This window comes from Gopherus flavomarginatus, chromosome 9 (genome assembly GCF_025201925.1).
Source record: "Gopherus flavomarginatus isolate rGopFla2 chromosome 9, rGopFla2.mat.asm, whole genome shotgun sequence".
In the NCBI taxonomy this organism is placed as follows: Eukaryota; Metazoa; Chordata; order Testudines; family Testudinidae; genus Gopherus; species Gopherus flavomarginatus.
Genome location: NC_066625.1, coordinates 86,841,096 through 86,854,674, shown reverse-complemented (window position 1 = coordinate 86,854,674; position 13,579 = coordinate 86,841,096). Strand labels below are relative to the sequence as shown.

General features: G+C 44.0%; 1 protein-coding gene across 11 annotated transcripts in view; it reads left to right on the top strand.

Annotated features, from left to right (window-relative positions):
• MEGF11 (multiple EGF like domains 11) overlaps window positions 1-13,579 on the top strand; it is a 385,567-nt gene that overhangs the window by 247,163 nt on the left and 124,825 nt on the right. For all 11 annotated transcript variants that reach the window (XM_050967532.1, XM_050967528.1, XM_050967531.1 and 8 more), the window contains 3 exons: window positions 4,657-4,903; window positions 6,949-7,069; window positions 13,420-13,556. In XM_050967532.1, the coding sequence (XP_050823489.1) occupies window positions 4,657-4,903; window positions 6,949-7,069; window positions 13,420-13,556 (505 nt within the window). The remainder of the gene's footprint in view (window positions 1-4,656; window positions 4,904-6,948; window positions 7,070-13,419; window positions 13,557-13,579) is intronic.

Here is a 13,579-nt window from a genome sequence, read left to right as displayed (position 1 = left end):
AGCTATTTCCCCTTTTATTGTTGGCAATTCCTCTATGGTGGTATCTTTGAGAGGAAAGGAAGTGAGTGAATACCTTTGCCAAGGAATGTTGGCACATGACCTGAAATATGGCTGCTCTCATTAACACGGCCTTTCCCAGGTGAGTGCTACATATTTCAGGCTTATCCCTCACAGTATTTTTTCTTTCTCTTTCTCGTGTGTGTGTACGTACATTTACAGTATAGCTCCTGTGTAAGCTTCGATCACTCTCATATTGTTGCTATTGTTATTTCTCTATTACAGTAGAGCAGGGGTCGGCAATCTTTCAGAAGTGGTGTGCCAAGTTTTCATTTATTCATTCTAATTTAAGGTTTCGCGTGCCAGTCGTACATGTTAACGTTTTTAGAAGTTCTCTTTCTATAAGTCTATAATATATAACTAACCTGTTGTTTTATGTAAAGTAAATAAGGCTTTTAAAATGTTTAAGAAGCTCCATTTAAAGTTAAATTAAAACGCAGAGCCCCCTGGATCGGTGGCCAGGACTCGGGCAGTGTGAGTGCCACTGAAAATCCGCTCGCATGTTGCCTTTGGCACACGTGCCATAGGTTGCCTACCACTGCAGTAGAGCCTAGAGCAGTGGTTCTCAACCTAGTTACCATTGTGAGCCATGTATGCAGCGTTCTATGTATTATGTGGGCTGCATTCACACAATATATATACGGCCTGTATGGCTCTGAGGATGTCACATGGGCTGCAGCTGTGAGTTGGTTGGGCCACAAGCAGCCTGCAGGTTGAGAAACACTGGCCTAGGGGCTCCATCAGGACCAGGGCTAAATTGTGCCAGGTCCACACGATGTTTTACAGAAAGATTTAAAAATGACAGCTCTCTACCCCAAGAATCTGAGAGCCTAGAGGCTTAACTCTGTTTGATGCTGAGTGCGCTGAACTCCTCCATCCTCACCTGGAATTGAGTCCACGCAATGGGAGTTGAGGCCATTTACACTGGTTTCGCAGGTATCCAAATCTGGAGCCACTGTTGGGACATCAGTTAGGATTTCACACACTAAATTCCATGCGAAAAGGTTCTTTTTTGGTTAAGGTTTCATCTGCTTCTAGTGTTTTATTCTCCAGCTTGAACTGCTAGACCCTGATCCTGCAACCACTTACACAGACGAATAATTTTACACACATGGGTAGTCATTTAAGCACAGTGGAACTACTCAGACGTAAATATTTGCAGGATCTGGGCTTTAGTATATGAGCTCTCTGGGGGAAAGACTGTATCTTTTCATGGATCTGTGTAGTGTTTAGCACAATAGGGGTCCTGGACACTATTGCAATATAAATATTATATCATATAAAATACAGTCCTATGGCTAGATTCTGGTTTCGGCCACAGAGATGAAAATCCAGGGTGACCCAATGTAAATCTTTTATATTGATATCCCTGGAACCAGAATCTGGCCCACAAACCCCAATCTTTATTTTTATTTTACAATGATCCATCTAGCAAAGACGCAGTTTGTCAAGAGGTTTATTGCTTTAAGTGAGGAATAAACAACAGTAACTGATACACTTTTGAGGAGAAAGATCCAACTTTCATATTAAATTGCTCAGACGTGAAACCTGAAGGAGATGGAGGCAATGAAAATACAAAACGCTTTGTGTAAAATCCTGATGGCACCTCTGAATACAATAAGCTGATACTCCTCTAACACCCGTTTTACAGCAGCACAGTGGTACTGAGTTCAACTGCTTTACCTCTGTTATAGGCCTTCATCCAGCTCTCACTGAAGTTAGTGGAAAGACTCCAGGCATTATCTATACCACGAAAATTATTTTTTGCTTATAATGGGCATCAACGCTGGGTGAACAGTGTTGAATGTAACCATAGGGATGGAACCCTGGATCTAGACTCGTGAACCTTTATTGCTTGGGATAAAGGGTTCAGTCTGCAAACTCACAGGCAAGTAGTGGACTCATAAATGTGATCTAGCCACTAGAGGGATTCAGAGAGTGACCGGCTGTAGTTTAACCATGTACTGTTTCAGAAATTAACAACAGGAAGAGTCTAATCAATTGAAATGAGCTGTCATCAGCAGGAGGGAAAAAACTTTTGAAGTGATAATTAAGATGACCCATAGAAGGTGTGAGGAGAACTTAACATAGGGAAATAGATTCAATTAGTGTAATGACCCAACTATTCCCAGTCTCTATTTCCCTATGTTAAGTTCTCACACCTTCTGTGGGTCATCTTAATTATCACTTCAAATTTTTTTTCCTCCTGCTGATGATAGCTCATCTCAATTGATTAGACTCTTCCTGTTGGTATGCATACTTCCACCTTTTCATGTTCTCTGTATGTATAAATATCTCCTGTCTGTGTGCTCCATTCTATGCATCCAAAGAAGTGAGCTGTAGCTCACGAAAGCTCATGCTGAAATAAATTTGTTAGTCTCTAAGGTGTCACAAGTACTCCTGTTCTCTTTGCGGATACAGACTAACACGGCTGCTACTCTGAAACCTGTTTCAGAAATTGTGATTCAAACCTGCCTGTAGTTTCTGTAAAGTAGAAAAGGCTCCATTGACTTCAGCAGGAGTTGGATCTGGTCCCTGGGGCACTGTAAATGAGAAACAAATCTGGCCACATCTTTTTTTTTCTCCTCAGTGTTTTCCATGAGGAGTCTTCTGCCATTTTAATCCTTATTTGCATGTCTTCTTTTAAATATGTCCCAGTGAAATTTACATTCTAGTATCTGCTATGTGCCAAGCTCTTTTATTTAACAGAAAATTAAAACATTTTGGCTGGCTACCTTGAGCTAAACATACTGAGTGATGTAATGTAATGTGTGAGCACTGAGGCACTGTGTTTAATAGCCTTTGAAAAATCCATCCAACGGCCAGCCAGTTTCCCACCCACTACAGGCTAGTTTTACTATCTAAATTTTTTAAAATGTTACAGCCAAGTCAGAGGAGTTGCTGCACCTTCCTGGTGCATCCTGATCTTCCTTGTGAATAAAAACACCTTGGCATATTTAGTCTTCAGAAAAGAAGACTGAGGGGGGACCTGAGAATCTTCACATATGTTAAGGGCCCTTATAAAAAGGATCAGTTGTTCTCTATATCTACTGAAGGTAGGACAAGAAGTAACTGGCTTAATTCGCAGCAAGGGAGATTTAGGTTAAGTGTTAGTTTTTTCTAACTATAAATTTAGCCCTGGAATAGATTTCCAAGGGAGGTTGTAAAATCCCCATCTTTGGAGGTTTTTAAGAACAGGTTTGGTGTAGGTGTATTTAGTCTTGCCTCACTGTAGGACCTTTTGATTTCTTGAGGTCCCGTCCAGTCCTACCTTTCCATGATTCTATGATTACAGCATGGAGTGAGATTTGGCAAAGCTAGAGAGAGAGAGAAATTTGAAATAAAGGTTTAAATAAAATGGGCACATATAAACGTTAAGTAATATCATAGTGGTGGTTAGGCGACCAGTCTGGACTGGCCACTGTATAAACGCAGACACTTTCCCTGCCCCTCCAGCTTACATACAATACTTTTCTTAATGCTTTATGAGATACACACATACATATATTTCACACGGACACTCAATAATTCTAGATAATACTTAGTCCTGCCTTGAGTGCTGAGGACCAGACTGGATGACCTCTTGAGGTCCCTTCCAGTCCCACGAGTCTATGATTCTAATTCAATATATGTGAACAGAGAGATTTGTATTCTCAGACCATTTTACACTGCTACCTGCAACTTTGATAAGCATTGTCCCTGTTGTACACTTGAGGGAACTGAGTCAGAGCAGTAAAGTGACTTGCACAAGGCAGAGCAAGGATTAGGCCAAAGTTCCTCACACTCTGTCCTGTGCTCAGGTCTCTAGGCCATGCACCTCTCTCTATGCAGCATGTAGGTGTACAGTTAATGAGATAAAGTTGTGCCTTGGACAGGTAGCTGCACCTCTTTTTGAAGCCAGTGGAGTTGTTCCTTCTCCCGGGTTGATTCTGGCCTTTTATGCTATTGTTCAATACAGGCTTTTAAATAAATAAATAAAAAGTTGAAGATCAGCAATGCTGGTTGAATAATGTGTCTTTATCTTCACCCTTGCTGAAGTTCCTCCTTCTAAAGCCACTAATATGCAACTTCCCAGAAATAAGGTCAACAAATTATTATCTATTTTTCATGGTAGAGACTCCACCTCTGATGGAAGCTATCTGAAGAGTAGAGTAGACCTTGTGGTTGCAGGACAAGTGCTTCTAATGACTGTGTCTTTACATTTTGACATCTTGCAACAGCAGTACGGAGCATGTGTAGCTTGACTTGAGTGCAGCCAGGATTTCAACCTATGCATCTAATTCCACCCTGGGTTTGTTCCTTCCAGCTTTCTCAGGCATACTGGGAGAGAGGATGGTAAAAGGTGGAGATTCTAATCCAGCAAAGCACTTAACACTGCTTTTAATTTTAAGCATAGGACTAATCCTGTGCACAACTAATGTGCTTAAGTACCTTGCTGGATCAGGGCCTTAGTTAAACAACCATAAAGACCTTTGAGTAAGTGCCTGATATTAATCATGCCTTTTTTCTGTGCGTGCCAGTCTAAGCTTCGGAGGATAGAATGGGAGACTATTAATGCACTCCCCTAATCATCTCAGTAAATGAACATGTCTTTTACAGGTTGTGATAGCGATCACTGGGGACCACATTGTAGCAACCGCTGCCAATGCCAGAATGAGGCTCTCTGCAACCCTATCACTGGCGCCTGTGTCTGTGCAGATGGCTACAAAGGATGGCGCTGTGAAGAGCTCTGTGACCCTGGGACTTACGGGAAGGGCTGCCAGTTTAAATGCCAGTGCCACAATGGAGCAACCTGTGACCATAAAACAGGAGAGTGTCATTGTGCTCCCGGATACACAGGGGTATTGTAAGTTCAATGACAGGCATATTTTACTGTGCATCACTTGACAGCCTTGCTTAGACCCCGCTTAGTGGAATGCATGTTTGATAAAACCTACACAATTGATACATTGTACTTTTTACTCTCTAGAAACCAGGTAACAGGATTTATGGGAGACTGAACAAAGGAGCACTGTTTATCACTGCTAATTACAGCTGTCAACACGTGGAAATCAAATTTTAGTCTAAAGAGAGATTAAAAATTCAGGCGATTTACCTGCAAGTAAAATTACTATAGCTGTGGTGTGAATATGAGAATCAAACCATAGTACTGTACTTACAAGCAATCGGATATACATGTTTAGCAATCCACTACAGTACCAAATGGAACTCCGTTTCTCTGGCTTATCTGACTTTCAGTATAACTGAGGAAGAATTAAAGATAACTCTATTGACTTAGTATCTTGGGGGCAAATTTCTAGCTTTGTGACTCCTGTTAACTGTAACGAGACTCATGTCGCTAAATTCCCATGTCCCACGCTGAAAGTTTACAAGTTAGATTCACCAAATCTGCATATTAAGGCCTTAAGGCATCTGCATTTTAGGGCATCTGAGCAATAGTTTCTTGTTTAAAATTGCCCATGGTGTAACGTCAGTTCGCATTAGAGATCTTGCCGTAGTTTCAGTGGTAATTATGCTTTTCAAAATTATTTAAAGGCAACAGGAGAATTTCCTGGGGGAGGGGTATTTTGTTCCCTGAGGCCTACTGACAGCTTTTTGAAAATCTATGACAAATGCCCTACTTTTTTTCTGTCTGCAGGGTAGTTGTAGCTGTGTTGGTCCCAGGATATTAGAGACAAGGTGGCTGAAGTAATATCTTTTATTGGACCAACTTGTGTTGGTGAGAGAGACAAGCTTTTGAGCTACAAAGAGTTCTTCTTCAGTCCCATTGACACTGATGCACACCTGAAGAAAAGCACCTTGTGGCTGAAAAGCTTACCTCTCTCACCAACAGAAGTTTGATCCAATAAATGTTATTACCTCACTCACCTTGTCTCTCTACTTTTGGAGGGGGGGGCGGAGGGAGGAATCTAGCATTGTTTATGGGTCAGCATGAAGGAAAGAATGCTTATGCCTAGATAGAAAATAAAGATTGTATTAACCTGTACCAATAAATTGTGTACCTTTAAATATTTTACTACATACCTGATTTCCTTGCAATATTATGGACTCAGTCTTATAAGCACTTACTACCAAAGGTTCTGCTTACTGTTGAGTAATCTCATTCACATTGATGGGTCCACTCATCGCAGTAAAGTGTTTGCAGGGTCAGCAACTAATATGTTGCGTGATCATCTCTATTTGGAGGAATAGTCAGTTGTTTGCTTGTGAAGAGCCTAATCTGTTAAAACTGGTAATATGAGAAAGCAGCAGCCAAATGTGGTGAAAAGCACCCAGGTGCAGAGAGCTAGCACGAGGCCTATCTGGGTCACTTCAGTATCATGAAAGCCATGCAGTCCTTGCATTGACCTCAGCAGGCATTGGATGAGAATTTCAGGGCCCAGGTGGCCTTGTGCCTGCCCTCCGCACGGGGGGTAATTTCATTTGACATTTTGTAATAATTTTGGAAGAACAAAACACTTCAACGTTTTGCAGCATTTTATTCCTGTCGTTTTATTTTGTTTGTGGCTTGTTTTATTGCTGCGTTGTGTAATTAAGCTTTAAAGGCTTGATCCTGCAACCCTGATGTGCATGAGTTATCTTTACTCACGGGAGCAGTTCGACTGGGTAAATGCATGAGTGAGACTTCGTGCATGAGTAATGAGTACACACGTGGCTTGCAGTGCTGGCTCCTCAGAACACAGACACAGCGTCTTGTAGGAACTTAAATGTTGGAATTCTTGGTTAATTGATTTTTACTGTTGACATTGCCCATTGAAACATCACTGATTTGCATCAGAGCTCCCGTGATGCTTTGTGGTGTGGATTTGCCTATTTCTTGTTAATGTTTGCTTTTAAACTGTTTTGATTTGTTTTGTTCCCTCCCACATACCTCACTTGCCCCTCACCAAGCTGTGAAGAGCACTGCCCTCCAGGCAGTCATGGAGCTCAGTGTGAATTGCGCTGCCCGTGCCAGAATGGGGGAGTCTGTCACCATATCACCGGCGAGTGCTCCTGTCCTCCTGGATGGATGGTATGTAACAAGTTACTACTTACCTCACCTGGAGATCTTTGCTTAGAGTTACTCTGAAAGTACATTATAATTTACTTACTCACTGGCTTGGGCTCCCTCTCTGCTCCCGGTATCCACCAGCTGTTTCTTGTCATATGCTTTGACTGTCAACACGTTGCAGTGGGACCCATCTCTTCAGTATGTGCATGTACAGCACGTACTGCATTGGGCCCCCAGGGCACTACTGCAGGGCAATAAACACATACGAGACTGTGACTAGCCTTAATGCACCCCCACAGGGGAGCGAAGAGGAATAAGGCTCTTCCACCCCCATATGGACCCTCCCCACATCACAGCTGAACATGTGGAGAGGAGAGCAGGGGCTGCATGCCCTATGCTACTTCCCTGAGCAGCTGGGTACGGAGAGGGAAGAGAGGGGAAGGAGCGGGCAGAAGCGTGGCTCCCCCATACTCAAGTGCTGAGCAGCAGAGCTGAGCCCGTGCTAGGAGGGGGACGGTGCTACACCCTGCAAAGAGCTGTAGCACACAGTTCTCCCCCTGCTCCAACAGCACCCTTGTGGGCAAGAAGGGAGCAGGGAGGAATTGGGCCTCTCTGAGTTACAATTCCTCCTTGCGCCTTCTCCAGGAGTAGTGCAGCTACATGCCACCCTTACGCAGAACGCTGAGCAAATGCCCAACCAAGTCCTAAGCGCAGCGTTTTCATAACGGGAGAGGGAGAAGATGAGAGGACAGCCGTGTTTCTGACAGGCAATGCTACCGAGAGAATAGATACAGCATCACGGGGCCACGGAGATAGGGTCAGTGCTACTGTCCTTACTCAGGCATAATTCCCATTGATTTTAATAGAAGTTTTGCCTGCATGAAACAGTTGGCCCCGAGAGAGCAAATTACCCTCCGCTTTAGTTTTGTTTGTCGAGAAAGCGGGACCAAACATTTAAAAAATCTTTAACTTTATCAATAATGTGATAATTAACTCTCTCCGGATTTGTCAAATCTCCCAGGCCTGCACACCATTCAGCTGTGCTTCGTTACCTGGCACTTTGCCAGTATTAGCAATCAGTCTCTTGGCAGTCCTGCTGGAATTGAATGGAAAACAATGCCTGTGATTTTTTCTAATACCTGGTATGCTATAAAGATTATCACACATTACAATTTGATGAGGATCTAATTCCATCTGGGAAGTGCAGGAGTGAGAGGGGACTTTGTATTCCTCTAGCTCTTTAAAGTACCTCCATGTGCAGGATGGAGGAGGGAGAATTATGCAGCATATCCTGCTAATGCTAATGTAGGGTACGTTCACTCAGTTCCAGCCTCTGATACACAAATGAGCATCTTCCATTGCCCAGAAAGGCGTCCAGGTGCTGCTTCCTTGATTTTCTAGATCCATCGTTATGCTATGACAAATAGCCCGATCCTTAACAGTGTCCTCATTGTCAGCAATCACAAGCTTGCGGGGGAATAGAACTGGTGTTTGGATCCAAACACTGAAAAATAGTGATCTAAATGTCTCTGTGGTGTAACTCTGTTTAAGTCAGAGGAATTAAACCAGGGATTGATTTGATTCAAGACAGTTTTTTCACCCCCTCTCTCAGTAATAGGAATCTGCCAACACACTGAGTGCAAAGTCATTGCTGGTGCAAAACAGTGCACCTTCATTGATTTCAGTGGGACTGGACCAGTTTACACCACAAGGAATTTGGCCCCAAAGAGGTTTAAAAAAGCCACGTTACCTGGAAGATAAACTTTGGCTGTGAGAGAGTTGTATTAGCTTGTCAAAGACTTTTTGATCATGGCTCTAGCTCCAGATAAGATATTTTCCTCGAGATTCTGGTGGCAGGTTGTAAGATATCACAGGAGGATAGAGATGCATGAGCAAACCATCCTTCAGACTTTTCAGCCTAAGCTGTTCTCTATGTTAAGAACTCCTAGTGGATCTCTCTCATAAGACACTCATAGCCAAAGGGAGTGGTGACACAGTGATGGCACGAAGCGGGTCCAAAAACAACCAGCAGTGTTAATACAGGGTAAGTCACCCTCATTTAGCATTCAGTGGGTGAGCAAAAGACTGTTCCGCCCTGAGGGGTGGGTAGCTAACACATGAGGCAGGCAACCCCGTTGTTTTTCTCAGGCTGGCAGGCGATGCTGCCACATTGCAGTTCCCCTGATAGTTGATTAGTAAAAAGGAATGAGCACCAATATGTCACCCAGAGATTTTTTTTTCCTGCCACAAGTGCTCCCCTAATATTTGTACTGCACATACCAGTGTTTCTGAGAATCTAAATTGGACTCCCCCTTATCTGCTATCTGGGCAGGAGACCTTTTCTCACAGGGTGGAAATGTCACTAAAGAAAAACAAGAATGTAGAGAAAGTTTTAGAAATCTTTTACGGTGCAAGGTGGTCCCTTAAGGAGAGCGCTACAGCACCGATGCTGCTGAGCAGCTGCAGCTATTCGTTCTGTCCCATTTGTGCTTGACGTTTAGAATTTTCTCTGCAATACTCAGTGTCCCAGAGGGACTTTCCTGAAAACTCTGTTGTTGGCTGCTTAGTCTCCAGAGGAAAACCTGGAGTTAACAATTGATGTGTTTGAACTGAGCATAACTAAAAATTGAAGCGAGAGATCAAGTATTCTGGGGGAAGAAACTGAAATTATAAGCAGAAGCATTCAGCTTGTAAATGTTGGGATTTTAAATTTAAGGGACTCTCCAGGGTTTTCATGAAAGGCTGAAAATCCAACGCCTAGAGAGAGAGTAACTAATTCCTTTCTCTTGCTGGAGTTTTAACTCTTGGCACGTGCTGTGGCTTGTGCAGCCAGACACAAGCGGGCAATAAATGAGCAGAAGAGATGGGGCTGCTAACTGTTCATTTTATTTTATAGTATTGATAGTCTTTCTTGGAAACTGGAAGTTTACTTGGAGAGGATACTTCAGACTTTGTATGTGCGTGCGCGTGTACTGGAGGTACACTGCATGTGTGTACTGGAGGTACACTGCACGTGTGAGAGAGTGAATTCTCCCTAGATTTATACTCCAGTACTGAGTAAATTTACTCACATTTTATAGTTCCTGGGACCTGTCCCACAGCACTTTCTGTCCCTCCTGGGCTGCACACGTGGGAGTTACTAATGACAGGTTTGCTTCCTTAGGAGCTGTGGTACCTGGGGGACTAGGCACCAAACTGAATGGGTAAAAGTGGACTAGGGAGGTTAGTCTCTGGTTTCCCCTTGGATCAGCCTCTGAGGGAAGCTGGTTCTTCTGCCCCTCAAGCTGCCTTGTAAAACCCTCTCCTTTGAAGGGGGAATCTGACAGAAATGCAGTGAGTTACAATAACTCAGTGTTTAAGTATTTATTTCCCCATGTTTTTTTCACCAGGACAACATGCAGTCTGTTGTATGAAGTATTACACTAGAAGAGTGGCTTCTAATGCTAAAATGTATTGGGCATTTTTCACTCCAGTGGATGTGGGTGTTTGTTGGTGGGTGCTTTAACCTCCATCTCAGCCACGTGCAGGTTTCTTTTTGTTGTTGTGGTTTTTGTAAAATGAAATGAAGGACGGGGTGGGAAGACCTTTTCTAATAATCTTCCTAATAATGCTGAGAAACTGTATTAAAAGCAGAAGCCTGAGACTTCGGGGTCTTAAAAAATAAACTTTGCTGATAAGATGCGTAAACTACAAGAAACTTCGGTCTGACATTTGATCTTCCACAGAGCGGTGTTTTATATTCTCTTAGCACAGATTAATGCAAAAAGTTATGTCTAAAGATTCCTTTGGCTCCAGGGGATAGATCTCAGAGTATTACTTTCTCATTGTTTGTTGATAGAAATCCTGTTCTTTTTGAGACATGAAGTGAAAATGCATTTATCCAGATAAATGGATACCTGCATTTCCAAATTTATAGTATTGCTTATTACTCAAGCCTGGAGAGACATGTTTTGTTACAGCAGAATCTGACTGGTCTTGAACTGAGGCCAAAAGGTCTGTTTTCTAGCTAGGGAACCACCTATCACAAAGCTGAGAGAGGCTTGAGGGATCTGGTTTAGGGTTAGAGAGAGAGGCAGCCTTTCCATTGCGGATGTGTTGCTATTACAGAGTTCCTAAGCTGTGCCCCGGAGGAGGAGCTGTAACTGTGAATATCCTCATTTGTGATGCTCCGTTTTTCATTTTTGTGTAAGATTTATTCAGTGTGTGCTTTGTTCAAAATAAGGAGCCTCTGGCACTTGGTTGGGGAAATGAGACTTCACAGAGACCAAAAAAAAAAGAAAAAAAGTTCAAGGAAAATCCCCACTGCTTTTCTGTCAAATGTTGTGTGTGGTAGGTGATGCAGGCAGTGCCTCCAATACTTCAAGTTTCCCAGCACGTTCCATTGAAAGACTCTGCCTCAGTTGCTTATACCATGTCCAACTTGAATGGTTTGGGCTGAAATTTTGCGTGCTTGGTGTCTGCCTCAGGCTGAGGTTAAGGGGAAACCTGTTCTTTTGCCCATGTTACAGTCTTACAGCCTTTTAATTGTGGAGCTCTAGTGCCTCCATGCTTTGGAGCAGGAGTTTGAAATTTGGCAGAAGCATCGCCCTGGAGTTTCAGATGTGCCTTTAACCATCCCTGGAAAAACCTGCTCAAATTTGGCGAAGTTGTGAGCCTCTGGAAATCTCAGTTGGCACATGCTCAGTAGTGACTTGTTAGAGGTTGGCAGCTCAATTGTCCCAAGATGCAACCTACGCTGAGTTTGTGCTATCCTAAGGCTACATGGGCGGATCAGGACTTTCACAGCAGTTGCTCCTCCTGGGCGTCGGGGGGGTTGTCATGATACTGGCCCTGGAACCGAGAGGTGGGAGGCTGTCTGTCCCCGGCTTTCAGCTCTTCCGCTGCTACTGCCCAGACAGCATAGAGTCGGAGGGAAGAGAACAAGGGGGTGGGAGGAGCAGAGGGATGGGGGCCCAAGACATGGAGCCAAAGGATGGGATTGGGGCTGGGATGTGGAGGTCCCAAATGGGCCGTAGGTGGCGTATGGGTTTGCTGGTGGCCTCATGCCCCCGGGTGAGTTTCACCCTGTGTGAACAGCCAGTTGTTTGTTGAGTTGTGATGGGAATATTTTCTTTCCCCTTTGATTTCAGTGGGAAGAGCATTCTGAACTGACTGTAATTAGGTTTAAAACTTCCAAGTGAAAAGGGGCTGCAGGAGCATATTTTAAATGAACATGTTTTAGTTTATAGGCCGATGGGGTTTGAGGTTTGTACATGATGCTCGTCTGTCTGTGCTGGATAATTCTCAGCTGGTCTAAAGGCTGGAAGTAGGTGTACAGAGAGATACTGAAGTGGCAGGTTTGAGGGCTGTCCATAAATTACGGAATGCATTAGCAGGTGAGTGGGTCCTTAAATGTGTGCATTTGTCTCAGTGTTACAGGAGGTGAGTGGATCTTGAAAATTGCCAAAAAATGTGGTACATAATTTATGGACAGCGCCTTAAGTAGCCATGGCTTATGCAGGTTAAATCAGAGGGCTCGTTCCCTGCAGAGGTCGAGGTTGGAGGCTGCAGAGAAGGAAGTTGGGGCATGGCTCTGTAGCTGTGCAGTTGAACATCACTGAGGAATCCAGTTATATATCTACAGATCTTGGTTTTGTCCGTGCAGAGAGATGCCAGGTAGATGTGCCTTGCATCACGTGTTGGCATCAGTCATGTCAGCAGGCCCCCATGTCCTCACCCCACATGGCTGCAGGGACAGAGCAGAGGTTTCATTGCAGTTACTTCTCCTGCCCACCAGGCACCTGCAGTAGTGATGGGCCTTGGGAGCCAGATGGCCTCTCTGCCGCTTGTCTGGCAACTGTCTACTCCCCCTGCTAGTTTGCAGCCAGCATAGTGCCCCTAGGTTAGAGGAGGAGACGCTTCTGTCTTAGTGCCTTGCTGCAGAGGAGGTGAGGGGCCAGTGGAAGGGGGTAGGATTGGGGCAGGAATGTTAGAGTGGCCAGAGGTTGAAAGGCAGGACAGGCTGAAGCCAGCTGCCCCTGGCACTCCTCAAGCCCTCCCACCTCTGCTTCTGAGAAGTGCAGAGTCTGTATCATTCTTGCCTCCTGCTACACCTGCTGCCTTTGCTTGAGGAAGCCCCCAGAGAGAAACCAGTGACTTGTCGTCACTAGGGAGACACGTTGTAAATGGAAGGATGGAAGGCAGGAGTTAATTTGGGTGGCAGAATTTTTAGGCTTGTTTTGATCTTATCTTAAACCATGTCCACAAGAAACATTGCCAGCTCATTTAGATCAAGGTGTCACAAGACGGACAAATAAATATACTATCTAGAAAGAAAAGCTCAGAACGTTGCAACTTTTCACTGAAACACTACTCTTTCTGCACCTCCCTAGGGTTTTGTATGTGCACAGCCATGCCCTTCCGGAACCTTTGGAATTAACTGCAGCCAGGATTGTCCATGCCATAATGGAGGACAGTGTGATCATGTGACTGGAAAATGCCTGTGTACAGCTGGATATATGGGAGACAGGTAATAAAACACATTGCTCTTCA